Source organism: Alternaria incomplexa (genome assembly GCF_024043165.1).
Source record: "Alternaria incomplexa strain BMP 0042 chromosome Unknown scaffold_2, whole genome shotgun sequence".
Taxonomy (NCBI): Eukaryota; Fungi; Ascomycota; class Dothideomycetes; order Pleosporales; family Pleosporaceae; genus Alternaria; species Alternaria incomplexa.
Genome location: NW_026249851.1, coordinates 2,231,319 through 2,244,529, shown reverse-complemented (window position 1 = coordinate 2,244,529; position 13,211 = coordinate 2,231,319). Strand labels below are relative to the sequence as shown.

At 52.0% G+C, this 13,211-nt stretch overlaps 5 protein-coding genes across 5 annotated transcripts; 3 read left to right on the top strand and 2 right to left on the bottom strand.

The window, feature by feature from the left end:
- Nucleotides 1-412: 412 nt before the first annotated feature.
- Nucleotides 413-2,464, top strand: J4E90_002261 (uncharacterized protein; the record flags this gene model as incomplete). The annotated part of the gene is made up of 7 exons (XM_051431842.1): nt 413-623; nt 742-921; nt 1,006-1,225; nt 1,281-1,678; nt 1,729-1,794; nt 1,849-2,106; nt 2,163-2,464. 7 exons carry the CDS (start codon nt 413-415, stop codon nt 2,462-2,464), a joined length of 1,635 nt encoding a protein of 544 aa, XP_051294976.1.
- Nucleotides 2,465-2,710: 246 nt separating this feature from the next.
- On the bottom strand, nt 2,711-4,277 carry J4E90_002260 (uncharacterized protein; the record flags this gene model as incomplete). The annotated part of the gene is made up of 3 exons (XM_051431841.1): nt 2,711-3,473; nt 3,524-3,612; nt 3,663-4,277. 3 exons carry the CDS (start codon nt 4,275-4,277, stop codon nt 2,711-2,713), a joined length of 1,467 nt encoding a protein of 488 aa, XP_051294975.1.
- Nucleotides 4,278-5,532: 1,255 nt separating this feature from the next.
- J4E90_002259 (uncharacterized protein) lies at nt 5,533-6,345 on the top strand (the record flags this gene model as incomplete). Its single annotated transcript, XM_051431840.1, has 1 exon — nt 5,533-6,345. One exon carries the CDS (start codon nt 5,533-5,535, stop codon nt 6,343-6,345), a length of 813 nt encoding a protein of 270 aa, XP_051294974.1.
- A 1,597-nt stretch (nt 6,346-7,942) lies between these two features.
- On the top strand, nt 7,943-8,821 carry J4E90_002258 (uncharacterized protein; the record flags this gene model as incomplete). Its single annotated transcript, XM_051431839.1, has 1 exon — nt 7,943-8,821. The coding sequence occupies one exon, from the start codon at nt 7,943-7,945 to the stop codon at nt 8,819-8,821; it is 879 nt and encodes a 292-aa protein (XP_051294973.1).
- A 28-nt stretch (nt 8,822-8,849) lies between these two features.
- J4E90_002257 (uncharacterized protein) lies at nt 8,850-9,563 on the bottom strand (the record flags this gene model as incomplete). Its single annotated transcript, XM_051431838.1, has 2 exons — nt 8,850-9,450; nt 9,556-9,563. 2 exons carry the CDS (start codon nt 9,561-9,563, stop codon nt 8,850-8,852), a joined length of 609 nt encoding a protein of 202 aa, XP_051294972.1.
- Between the last annotated feature and the right edge of the window lie 3,648 nt (nt 9,564-13,211).

The window sequence follows — 13,211 nt, the reverse complement described above, 5'->3', positions numbered from 1 at the left end:
ATGAACAGGACGTCCGCAAAACGTCGATTCGATCGCCATAGACGACTAAAGACATGCGCGACCCCGACGCAGCAGCTAGCAATAACTCAAGAGGTGCTGACAACACACCGAGGCCTTGGTTGATGGAAGTCACGCTTGTCCGCTAGCGCCGACGGAACTCCGTGCAAGAACGGAAGCGACCAAGGAGGTCCTTCCCAAGCGCACACCAAACACTCCAGCAGGCTCCTCGCATGAAGACGATTTTCGTCCGTCCTCGCACTTCGGGACTGGGGCCGCTTAGGGAGTCTATGATGCTGCGGCATCGTTGAGACTACTATTTTGCTAATAACCTGCGACGTAGAGCATCAGTACTACGACCATCAAGCACCGTCGTCTCTCTTTTCTTTATACCATCTGCGATAATCTTGCAAACATGAAGGAAGACGTTCTCAGACGCCCAGATGAGGAGAAAGATCTCCATTCAACCGAAGGGTCGCTCAATACGGGGTCGCTGAATACAGGGGAGGAGAAAGAAGAACTAGCGCATATCCAGTTGACGAAAGGACGATTCGTACTCGTGCTGGTAGGACTGGTCTTGGCTATTTTCCTCGTAAGCAACGTCGTTACCCATCAATACGAGGAACGTAAACTAACCAATCAATGCAGGCTTCCCTCGACTTTGTAAGTACAAGCAACGAGTCTCTCTTCTTCGACACTTTCCAAGCAAGATCTAACCGAAATGGTAGACCATCATCTCAACAGCCATTCCCAAGATCACCGATGAGTTCAAGAGTCTCCAAGACATCGGCTGGTATGGCTCGGCCTTCTTCATCACCACCGCTGCGACCACAGCATTCTGGGGACGACTGTACACCTTCTTTCCGCTGAAGTGGACGTACCTCATCTCCATCTTCTTCTTCGAGTTGGGTAGTGTGATTTGCGGTAAGTTTATATCCTCTGATAGTTCTGAATCTGAGCTCTTTCTTCCTTTGATATCAACACCATGCTAATGGTATGCGTCAACAGGTGCCGCGCCCAGCTCTGTAGCTTTGATCATCGGTCGCGCGATATGCGGTGTTGGTGCAGCTGGACTGTTCTCTGGCTCGTATACCATTATTGCCGTTCTGGTACCCTCAGCAGATCGACCCAAGTACAGCGGTTTGATGGGCGCAGCATATGGTCTCGCCAGTGTCGTCGGCCCGTTGATCGGCGGTGCTTTTACCAGCCACGTCTCATGGCGCTGGTGGTACGTTGCAGCCAAGTGCAAAAGCTTTTGGAGGCTCTCGCTGACAGCTTCACAGCTTCTACATCAACCTTCCCGTGGGCGGTGTATCCTGCCTCTTCATCCTCCTCTTCTTCGCAAACGAACCACCCAAAACTCGCCCTGACTGGCGTGGCATGCTTCGCACACTCGATGTGCTCGGTCTGATCCTCATCATCGGCGCAATCGTTTGCTTCATCCTCGCGCTGCAATGGGGTGGTATCTCGAAGGCTTGGAACAGTGGTGCTGTGATTGGTACGCTGGTGGCCTTCGTCGTTTTGATGGTTCTGTTCGTGGTTGATCAGTGGTGGCTCGGTGAGAACGCCATGGTTCACAGCCTGATCATCCAGAGAAGAACAATCTGGGTCGGATCGATGTTCTCGTTCCTGATCAACTCTGCCTTCTTGGTCACGTTCTACTACTTGCCGATCTACTTCCGTAAGTCCGCTGAACTACATACCATACCAACCATGACTAATGATCGATAGAATCCGTACAGGGCGTTTCGGCAGCCTCGAGTGGTGTTCGCACTGTCCCCTTCATCCTCGCAGTCAGTAAGTAGGCCACCATCGTACATTCTCGCTTTCAAATGCTTACGACGTTTGCAGCCATCTGCGTCGTGATCGTTGGTCAGATCATCACAAAGACCGGCTACGCGTATCCGTGGATGATTGGAGGGGCGGCCATCACAACCATCGGTGCCGGTATGATCTACACCTTCGATGTCGATTCACCCGCCAAAGTCTGGATTGGCTACCAGATCATCTGCGGTATCGGTATCGGAGTGAGCTTCCAGGTCCCTGTCATGCTCATCCAGGCGACCACGAAGGAAGTCGATGTGCCATTGGCTACTGCCACACTTCTTTGTAAGCCGCAGTCCATATGATCGCTCTCGTCGACGCATTACTAACGAGCGCTACAGTCATCCAAACCCTTGGCGGAGCTTTTGGTGTCTCGTCCGCTCAGGCTGCCTTCCAGAATACGCTGCTCAAGCAGCTGCTCATCACAGCACCAGGTCTCGACCCCCAGATCGTTCTGGACGCCGGTGCTTCCGAGCTCAAGACGCTGATTCCAGCGCAATTCCTCGAGGGAGTGCTTGAAGCCTATGTCGCTGGTTTCCGGGAGTGCCTGATTGTTGGTATTGCATTTGGTGGCGCTGCGTTCCTTGCTGCTTTCGGCTTCCGCTACACCAACATCAAGAGGACGGCCGCGTTGGAGGCGTAGAAGCACAGTATGTTTTGGACTAAGTTGGAGAGAAGCGTTCCTTTATATATGGATGATGCCTCGAAAAGGTTGTCAGTAGCATAGTACTAGATTGTAATTAGCGTATCAAAGGTTATATGTGCTGGCGCTAGACCAAGTGTACTTTCAACTTGCGCGTCCAACATGTCGACATTTTCCGTATCACCTTGTGGGATGGATATATATGTGAAGTCTCCTGCAGGGCGCAATGCTACTGGTGATAGGGCTTTATACAGGCCCACCGAAGGCATTCCACTGACCGAGAGCACCCCAATCATCAGCGGCATCACTGAAGTTTCCAGTTCCATTCCCGTTTATGCCAAGTGACATTCCCATGCCGGGGAATTCCATGCCTCCTTCGAAACCATCCAACCCAGCGCCGGAGAAAATGTCCAGGTCCAGGTCAAGCCCAAGCTGAGCACTCGCTGGGGTAATCTCTTCCGCCGGTCTGGTATCCAAGACTGTATCAATGACCTTAGTGAAGATCTTGCTCGCCTTGCGAAAGAGGTTGTAGTTGGCTTCGCCGTGTCTAGCTCCAGAGTTTTCCATGTGTGCGGCCGAATCAAGATGTGATATGAGCACGCTGAGCATGCGAATAATCTCCGCGCGAGATATTTCAGCGGGGAATTGCTGACCTGTTCGGTGTTGTTCGCGCAAAGCTGTAGCAAGTACCGACGCCGCGGGTACACCAAACAGCAGTAGGGCGTTGAGCATGTCGCGTTGAACGTCGTATGATCGATCGCGTATTCTACCCAAGGTAAGTGTATTGCAAAGAAGATCAACAGAGACGCGCAATAGCGCAGTGTTGAGCGTCAATGGGCTGTAATCGAGCAGCTTTTGAATCATGAACTCGTTGTACCAATGCGTGAGGTGTATGATGGACAGCATCAGACAGATTACCGTAGGAACATCGTCTTCCCAACAGGTCTTCCAGTATCGCATATGTTTGGGTAGCGTCTCCCAGGAAGTGCGTACACGCTCGGATATATCTCTATAAACTTGTTAATAGAAGCCAAAGTAGGGTCATCGTGACATACGTACAGTAACTGGGCTTCCGCGTTTGCATCTATCTTGACGAGCGAGAATTCTAGGATTTCTTCGCGACTTCGGAGGGATATATGACGTAAACGCTAATGTACGTTAGCTAAGGGAACGGCACCAGCCTAAGTGGAAGACTTACGATCCAAGACGCTCTCAACCATCTGCCTTTGGTATTCCAACCATCCTCGTCCAACGCTGCGATGGCAGATTCTAAGGTCGCCTGGTCACCGGTGACTTCATTATCGGCCAGGTCGAGTGGAAGCTCGATGTCAGTGTGCCTCTTGCTGATACGTATCGGACGGCCAAGGAAGGTGGATATCGACTTGTCCTGGTTGTATGCCGAACAGAAAACCCTACGGCGTGTTTCCGTCAGCCATTTCGGAGCATGGGCGCATTTCTTCTCTTGATGTATTCCCAGTGCATATATCTGGGTCGACAGTTCACCTATCCGTCGCCAGCTGGGTGGACCTTGATAGCCGCAGATCATGATTGTGAATAGGTAGTTTTCGTAATACATCCAGATGGTTATGTCGTTGACTGTCGCAAGCATCGTTGTGAGAAAAAGACAGGTTGTACTCGCGCGAAGTAGCTCATCGGCAAAGTGTAACTTCATGTCCTTGTTGGCAGGATCACTGAAGATATCCGGAACGAAGCCGAACGTTAGCGATCGCCCGGCCGTCGCGAGGAGGAAGCCGATAGTTTCGAATCTTAAATTATCGCCAGAACACAGGATGTGAAAATCGTGTGCTTCCATTGACTGTGATACTGTGAAAGGACGTGCAGTCGTCTCGAGTACTTGGCTTATCAGCAGAGAATTGGGTTTCTTCCGCCGAAGGTCATGCTTGTCGACAACAGCTTCTAACGCATTCACGGCGTCGACCTGAACTTGGGCAGGTATCACACCTGCTTCATTTGTTGCATTGTACCATAGAACGAGCTCTTTGATTGCGTTGTAATGGCGAAGAGTGCTCAAAACGTCACAAGCCATCTGGTAGCGCATGGACTTGGACAGGGTGTGCTGGTGTGTAAGTTCGCGATCTGATCGTTCTGATGCAACAGACTCCTCGCGTTCACGCATCTGACCGGGTTCTTCATCCTGGGGAAGAAGTACGGCGTACGATCCAGGCCCGAGGAACCCAGGGTGATATACATCAGCAGCAACGGCATCCGCAAGCTTGTCACCATGCGACGGAGACGCTGGGGCAAAAGCGGCAACAGCATCCGCAGCCTGCTTCGAGGGTCGTCTGTTCGAGTCAGAATACTGATGTGAATGTAGTTCCAAATGTATGCTTACTTTCTTTTGGGGGGACGGGCTTCACCTGTTCCTGACTCATCGGCACTCTGACGCTGTCTGGTGAGAGGTGCTGGGTGGTAGAAGCAGCGGTCTTCAATACCACGCTGACGACATCGATCACACTTCGGATGGCCATGATCACACTTGGTTTTGTTCAACCTGCACGGTTCGCAGGATGCTGGCTTGCCATTGCGCCTGCTGCTGCCCGCGTCCCTGTCGATTGGTTAGCAGGTGGATAGTTCTAGACTGGACGCGTATCTTACATGTCGATAACTGCACCAGTGTGTGCACGGAAGGACTCTCAATTCATGTGTATGTGACATAATATCGGAAACACGCGTCGGTGAGTTCGTCATGTCAGTGGTTGGGCGCAGGCGAGATTGTGACGCGGGTTGCCTAAGCGCGAGGTGTGTTATCGATAAGCGACGCGTGCAGCCCGTGACGCACTCTCCTCCTCCCGAGGTCCTTTACTGCCACCACGCATCCATCGCTACGCGCCGGCACACATGCATGATCATGTCAGCCAGATCTCAGCCTCCGCCTGGTAGAAAGGGGCAATGGCATCCTGATGGGCTACTCCCATGCGATGCACAGCCTCATGCACAGCCTGCCAGCCTCCATATGGAAAACCTTCTCTTTGCGCATCCAGCAGTCTATTGCCTTCGCTCTGCCATAGTGACTGAGGCTTACGGGTTGCCCAATATACACAATTGGCATGTTTCTAGGTCCTCCCCCACCTGATCCACTCCGAATACGTCTCGCGCACGCCTTGGGCTTCCCAAACTACCCCAACGATGACACCGTCGAACCGTACATCAACTACCTTCTGAACCAGCACGATGCTCGTGGTACTCCGGAATACGAAGATCTTCTCATTACAATAGTACAACACTTCCATGGCCCTCAGCCCCTTGGATCAATGAAGAGGAGCATTGAAGGGCTGCTACATTCGCTATCTATCCACCCGAACACACAATGGCACGAAGAGGACACGGTGGTGCGCGCTATTGGCTGCTGCACACTTTTACTGAGCTCGTTCACCGATCTACCAACGGTAGCCGGTAAGCTCCGAATGGTGACGGCAAGCTACAATCTGCGCATGCACGGAAGCCTGCTGGGTGGCCAGCCATACTTCGAGAGCTTGGCAAAATTGGTAGCGGGCAGCGGTTTGCTACCAGCGCCTGTTGCATTCGCCTCTGTGGTGACCATGGCAGATTTAGAGTCCTTGGAGTCGCTCTTTGTTGACGCGACCCATCTCAACGCGTACAGATTGACTGTGTTCGGAGCAGTGGAAATCACCTGGACTCATAACATCTCCCGGCACCTCCTGCTATCGAACCGCAACGGACGTCGCATACTTGAGATCTTCGCGCTACCATGCGCCTTAGATGCCGCTCCCCTTAGGATGGTCGGTGTCGGTAATGAGCTGGCGCAAGAGGTCATGGAGTCATACAGCTTGCTGTTCAACGCCTGGCCTTCATTGGGTCCTCATGCTAAGCTTGGCTTATGGGTACGTGTTTCTGTATGAACTGCATATGGAGCATACACTGACTTGGTATACCTATATACAGCGGCGATGTTGCCCATGTCAACCATGTTCTGCTCGACGATACCGCAATCGCGCGATCAGCGATTACCAAGCCTTTAGTCGACTTCAACGTAGCAGCGAATACGACACTAAGCTTCCTCACCTCATGAGCGCCATAAATCAGCAGCCGATCGCATGGACACCTGGCATATTCCCTCATCTCTGGTCTCGAATCATGATCCTAGATGAGCATCTGCAGCAGGCGAAGCCATGGAGCATTGGGGTCTTGTTCCGTAACCGTAACGATACCTTGCAATTCTGGACGTTCTTGTGAGATACTCAACACTGTTGCACTTCATAAGACTGACAACATGCAGGTTCGCTACAATCGTTGTCTTCATGACCGCTGTTCAGGTTTTACTTGGCGTCGCACAAGTCGTGGGGTCGTTCCGCTGATGAACGACATCGGAAGCATTCAGCCTCGTATCACGGGCGGCTAGCCCCCACCCGCAGGTATTGCGAAGATCCATGGCGCGCGTTCGCTTATACGCTTCCCTGACTGGTTGCGATGAAGAACACCATGATTGCGCAGCTGGCTTGTCCACAGCCTCAAATGCTGTTGCGCAAACCGGATCTGATACGCTCTGTTCCAAAGCACTTCTTGTCCAGGCCGGAGCTTGACTGCTACAATGCCTTTTTCCCAATCCTTTACCGCCTATAACTTGTGTCGTATCTTCCAGCTTTCTCACACGAGCAGCATGCAGATATCGCCTGAAGCCCAAGGCTATCGTCAGCATATACTCAACTACGCTGCACGTTCATATACTCGCACGCTTTTCTTTGGCTATCATTACAGATTTCTTGCTGAGCTGCTCCGAGCTGACGAGGCACATCTACCCAAGCAATACAGTGACCTCGAGGCGTATCACCTTGGACATTTGTCTGTGTATGGGCCGCTTTGCCATGGCTCTGAGCAGTGTCAACGTCATAGTTACAAATATTCTCAATTACAAGACCTTGTCGCAGCCCCGCCTCCAAGCAAAGGGCAAGGACAGGTCCTTTTCCTCAATGGACATCTTCCAGGGTCTTGGATCTGTGAAGTGGGCGCAAAGTACAATATCGCCCCCGAGTTCTTTCGGCAGCACATCCATCTTTGGCGCTCGACTGACGGGCCTGTTCTTCACGCAATCACGAGAACCCCATACGCCACTTCGAACAAAGGACTCCTACTACGTCTCAACACCCAGGGAAACTTTGGCAAAAACAAGCTGCCTGTAGATCCATTCAGTAGCTTGATCTTGCAAGCGCGACGAAGGCTTCTACCCGACGACGTTGAGTGGATGCCCAGACGTTTGGCCGCAGCTCCCGGCTGCTCATATATAAGAGGGCACGCATATCTTAGCAACCTACAATTCGTCATCGAACAGGATGTGTCCATCACCATTGAGTCAAATGGGGACGGTTGGACTGGTGAGCGAACTGTCAAATTGTTGATCTCGATTCGTCACCGCTCACATATGTATCAGCAATCTTGTGGACAGACGTGGGAAGCAGAGACCTCTCCCATAGCCGCACTTACCATCATTTCGTCGAGTATATGGCGGCCAAGACAGAGACAGGACGCCGAGACATCCGCTTATTACCTGTACATTTGCTGGGACAGGAGTCGACGATCAAACATCCATGGCCGCTGCCCGTCCCCGATCTCGATATCACGCAAGACACCGATGGCTCGCTCTTCCAGACAGCGTCCCATCTACCATCAGAGCTCCACGTAATGCTTGATGATCACGAAATCGCAGGGCAAGATCCGCTATACGCACTCGCACCTATACTCCTGTTCGCAGCTGCCTCAGAGATCCAGCTACTATCAACACTTCAAAAATGGTACGACATTATCGCATCGACGAAATGGGATCGGAAGTACTCAACCGAGCATCTGGAACAACTCATAATGCACAAACACCTCCTGGATGACCACGCAAGTCGACATGAAGAGGTTCTACGATTCATCAGCTCGCCAAAGCTGGCTCGATGGGCAGCCAACCTCACACAAGACCAGAGCGATGTAGCTCAGGAAGCCAAAGATGCAGTCAAGGCTGACTACGAGTTCCTCCGATCGCGATGCCGCCAGCTGTCGCTACACTACCAGGAAGCGATATCAATCCTAGTTAGCGCTACTTCACTTGCAGAATCTCAGAAACAGATCACGCTAGCCACCCAGGTCACGAAGCTCACTATACTTGCGACGATCTTTCTTCCACTTTCGTACTGCACTTCGATATTCGGCATGAACTTTGTTGAGCTGGAGCAGTTGAATATATGGATCTGGGTAGTCGTCACAGTGTCGGTTGGGATCGTCACTTTCGCTGTTTATCAGTGGGATGAGAGGCAAAGACTGTGGGATTTCTGGGCTACGGTGAAGGCTAAGTTTCGTTTCGTGCGCTGGCGACGCGATGACGCGTTGACAGTATAAGTTTGAGAATCATGACGAAATGTTGCTATCAGACTATGTCGTACGTCTTAAGCTCGGCAGGAACCTCAAATGCTCCATAGAATGCCACTCTACCAACTTGTAGTCTCCGTTCGAGCGCGGGGCCTTCCATCTCGAAATTCTGCACGTGACCACTGCGTTGCACAAAGCTCTGAAAGCCCACGATACCCTGGCCTACAGTACCATCCTGTCGCACGCCCTCTGCATGGAGCGCGAGACCGCTGTAGCCTTGGGGCGGATCAAAGTCTGGATATACACGATACAGGAGCGCACGCGAAACGAGATCCTTCCATGTCGATATGTCGTGCTCTTTCAGACTCGTCGAGTCACCGGCTGCAGCTTTTTGGTTCAAGAAAATGCCTTCACCCACGACAAGGACGTCGGATGGACGACTGCCCCGGATGCTCTTCGCTGAACGCGTCCCCTTCGTGTCAGCTAGAATCTTGACCTTGGTTGTTTGTCGACGCAGCGCGGCCCAGGAATCGTGATTGAGCCACCCAAGGTTGGCCAACGGGGATGCGACATCCTTCACTGCTGTTGAAGATGTGGGTTTTATAAGCGTGATGTCATGATTGAAACCGTTCGGATAGATGTCCGCTTCTTCATCAAAGCTTTTATGTATCGTCCCAATCTGGGACATTTGTTAGCATGAGAGCCTTTCCACAACGACGTTTGAAGACACACATGCCACTTATTGGCATATACAGTTTACGCACCTTCCCATTACCAGCCCAGATGTCGGCGTACTTGTTCCAATCACGTCTCAGCTTCTGGGCGCGGTCGGACTGGCTCCGACCAGAAACGTAATTCCGCATCGATTTCGCCATGATCGCCTCGGTGATTACATGCGTAGGCATCACCAAAAAAGGAGTACCGTCTTTTACTACCTTGATACCGATGCGGCCGGAGTGCTTCGCTCGTTGATAGTTGGCAAGTGGACGCGCTTCTATAGAGTCGTTGAGCTTGAGTGACGGGCTACTCGCTACAGACTGTACAGATAGCACGGATGAGCGAGCGGGTCAGAGTAAACTCGATGCGCTGTATCCCGGCGTCGTATACGGAACTTTGGGTCGTGCAGTCTTCGTCGGACCTGATTGCATAGTAGGCTCGAAGGTTCGCTCAATATAACATACTTTGAGACCGCCATATTTGTGCGGAAAGTGTAGTGAAGCCCAGGCTGTATCGAAGTGCGCTGGCACTACGACCTGCAGAAGACCATCAATCAGTACGTAGAATCCAATGCTTCCATAAAAGGTGAGGAAGATATCTCTGGCAAGTTCCAAAGCTATTGGGGCACGACAATCGATCGGTGCTGCCGGTCGAGGGTCCGGTGGGGGTATCAATCCGCTGATAGGAGGCCAACGATACTCCACTGGTACTACGACTGGGGAGCGGGCAATAGTGAGAGGATAGTCTTCAGGTGCGTCTGCCTCGAATGGCGTACACGTTCAACACCCATGCTGACTTTCATCATCAGCATAGAAGTTGTCGTATTCGATGTCCCATTGCCAGTCTTCCGGCAAAAGCTTCCGAACATCTTTCCAGTTTCCCGGAAGCGACTCAGACAACGCGGGTAGCAGTTCATGCTCTCCTTCATCACGGGTAGAAAGAGCCGAAAAATTCCACTCTATTGCTTCGAAGTCTGGATGTTCATCGACGGGCGATGAATCTTGACTTTCTTCTGCGCATGTCGAATGAAGCTCGGCCTCTGCTGCATCTGTCGCCGTGGTGTTCGCTTGCTCAGTCTCCGTTCCCGCTTGTTGACCAGGCTCTGAAATCGCGAACGTAGAGGTACCAACACTGGGTACACTCGTCTGGTCCGAACGAGTCGTTGCAGTGACTCCTGTGCGTGACGTAAATCTGCTTTTCTTGGCACGTCTCGTCGACGACCGTTCCTCGTGAGAGGTCGAAGACACGGTCTTGATCGACTCGGATCTTGGCTCGGTCGGAGCAATCCAGGAAATAAACGGCGTAATTTCTGATCGCAATGATCGATGTCCCTCATCATGCCCGTCGGTAGGCAACCCTCCAGGCATCGTGAAGAGTATTTGACGTGGCAATCAATGTTGGTCTAACCTAAGATCTGGAACACGACAATCGAAAGAATTGTGAGTCCTCGTAGATAGGCGTACGTGATGTTGTTCTGCGTGTGGCAGACGAGGCTGGACTGAGGTCAGCACGTCGCGCCTCGTTGGAGCATGTGACGTACGTTGCGTACTGACCAAGGAGTAAGCAATAATGTTCGGAACGGCAAATGACTGTATACTTTGAATCTCGACTTGTTTGGAAAGAAAATGACGCTCGAAGGTTCTGAGAGCAGGCTGAGGTTCAAATGCGTCGCCATGACATGACGTCCGTGCGTACATGCGGCAGGTGAACACTGTCCAGTCAGAATCACGTATGGGTAATCTGCCACATCTTACTAAGACAGTGCTCTTGTGCTGGGAAACGGCATGGTATTGAGCAAGCTCGGCCTACTGCACATGAGATGTCGTGCTATCCGGCCCTGCACGCTCCCCAGTCCTGATGCCGCCAACATACAAAAACTCACCATACACGTAGCGTGCCTGCGCAGTAATATCACGGGTCTTGCTGCCATCGGATACATACTGCTTAGTCGGAAACGCTGCGTCTCCAGGTGCTGTGGGTGCGACAGCACGCCCTGCGAGTTCATCTCATGATCTTGATGCTATACTCTGGGTAACATCGACTTTCTGAAGGTTTACTACAGGGCCCAAGTGCGGTGCTAATCTCTGTGCAGTTACATGTAGCCTCTTGACCAGTAATTGGGCGTGACTCGGAGGTCGTTTAGTCATCGCACAGGCTCTACAATCAGCTCAGAGATGTTCGAGACCTCACAGCATTTGGTAGTGGGAAGACCATTGGATGCGGGCTTCATCGACATGTAGCTCGCCGTGAGGTCAACGCTACTCTGTGCCATTTCCACATGTCCGACGTTGTGTTCTCGCGCGAGGATGGCGCTGACCCCCTAGAACACCCACGGGTGGGTAAATCAAGTGGAAGCCAACCCAAATTCGCTGCATCGAGGTATGATATCTCAGCGCCTGACTAAGTCCTTCTAGTAGACATCGCCATCGGTGTCATGTTTCCCATTGAGCTGTGGGGCGCGTCGAGCGGGAATCGGAGGCGGTTCGGATCGGGTGGACGCTGGTTTCGGCGATGTAGTCTTCTGTATGGGCTTCGAGCCAAACTGGGACTCTGCGCGTTCTCGTATCTCCGTTCGCTTCACGCGCGGTCCGCGCTCGGGTATGTCTCCGTGACTAATGACGCGCTGCCTTCAGCTCAGGACGTGGAGCGCGACTCCAAGAAGCGGCTTCCTGTGGAGTTTGCTGCCTGTGACGCGTCAATCCGCAAGAAACTTTACCCATATTCTAATCGGAAGTGCGGTAGGACCGTGTCTACGTTGTGGATAGACTCGATGGGCTGTACATTAGACAATACGGGCGCGTTCACGGTCGGATCAGGTCGGGTCGTGTCAGGGGTAGTTGACATGCTGATGCTCGAGCAGCGACTCCCGTTCAGCCATAGAGGACTTCTCTGGTGTAAGCTGGCATGGGCCTGAAGTACCGTGTGGAATGTTGAGGGTGCAGTTGCGAAGTGAGCCGTTGCTGATGGCGATCCATGGATGGATCTAACAATGACGATGGCAGAGTGGGGCGACCGACGATGGCCTGTGCGCGTCGAGCTACCGCGACACCTAAACCATGCCCAACATGTTTCTGCGATGAACGGCGTTGGTGAAAAACGCACACTGCACCGCAATGCTGCAGACAACGGTCGTGACGATAGCTGTCTGTGCACTCGCACTGCTTGTGCGAAGCAAACACTCGTTGCGCGACCATCACCACCATTACCACGATCATGAGATCTTGGGTTCCTAGATCAAGTGTCCATCAGACATTCTAGATGCTGTCAGTTCGGACTTCATTTGTGGTGGAAATGGGCTTTCGGGGTGTCTGGGTCGGTCCCACGCACACCGAAATAGGTAACGCTGTTGCCACTTCAGTGATCGAATCCAAACCCTATGCGATTCAGTAGTGCATGAGACATCGAATGTTTCCATACCATCACCTCGATGCATTTGCTTAATTGCATGCACTGTATACAAGTTTTCATCTCCGAAAAAGCATTCAACTTGTGTCCCTTCATGAAACCTCAGTAGTATATTTCAACAGGATACTCGAAGTGATTTTGAAGATGACAGTCTGCAACAACATGATTCTATTAGGTACCTAGGTCCTGTACAAATGAGTGTGTAAAGTAAAAGTTCTAACATAGGACAAGAGATTGGGGCGAAGTACCCGCCTCCGCGCCATCAGCCACCAAGGAGATATATTGAGCCGATGTCATC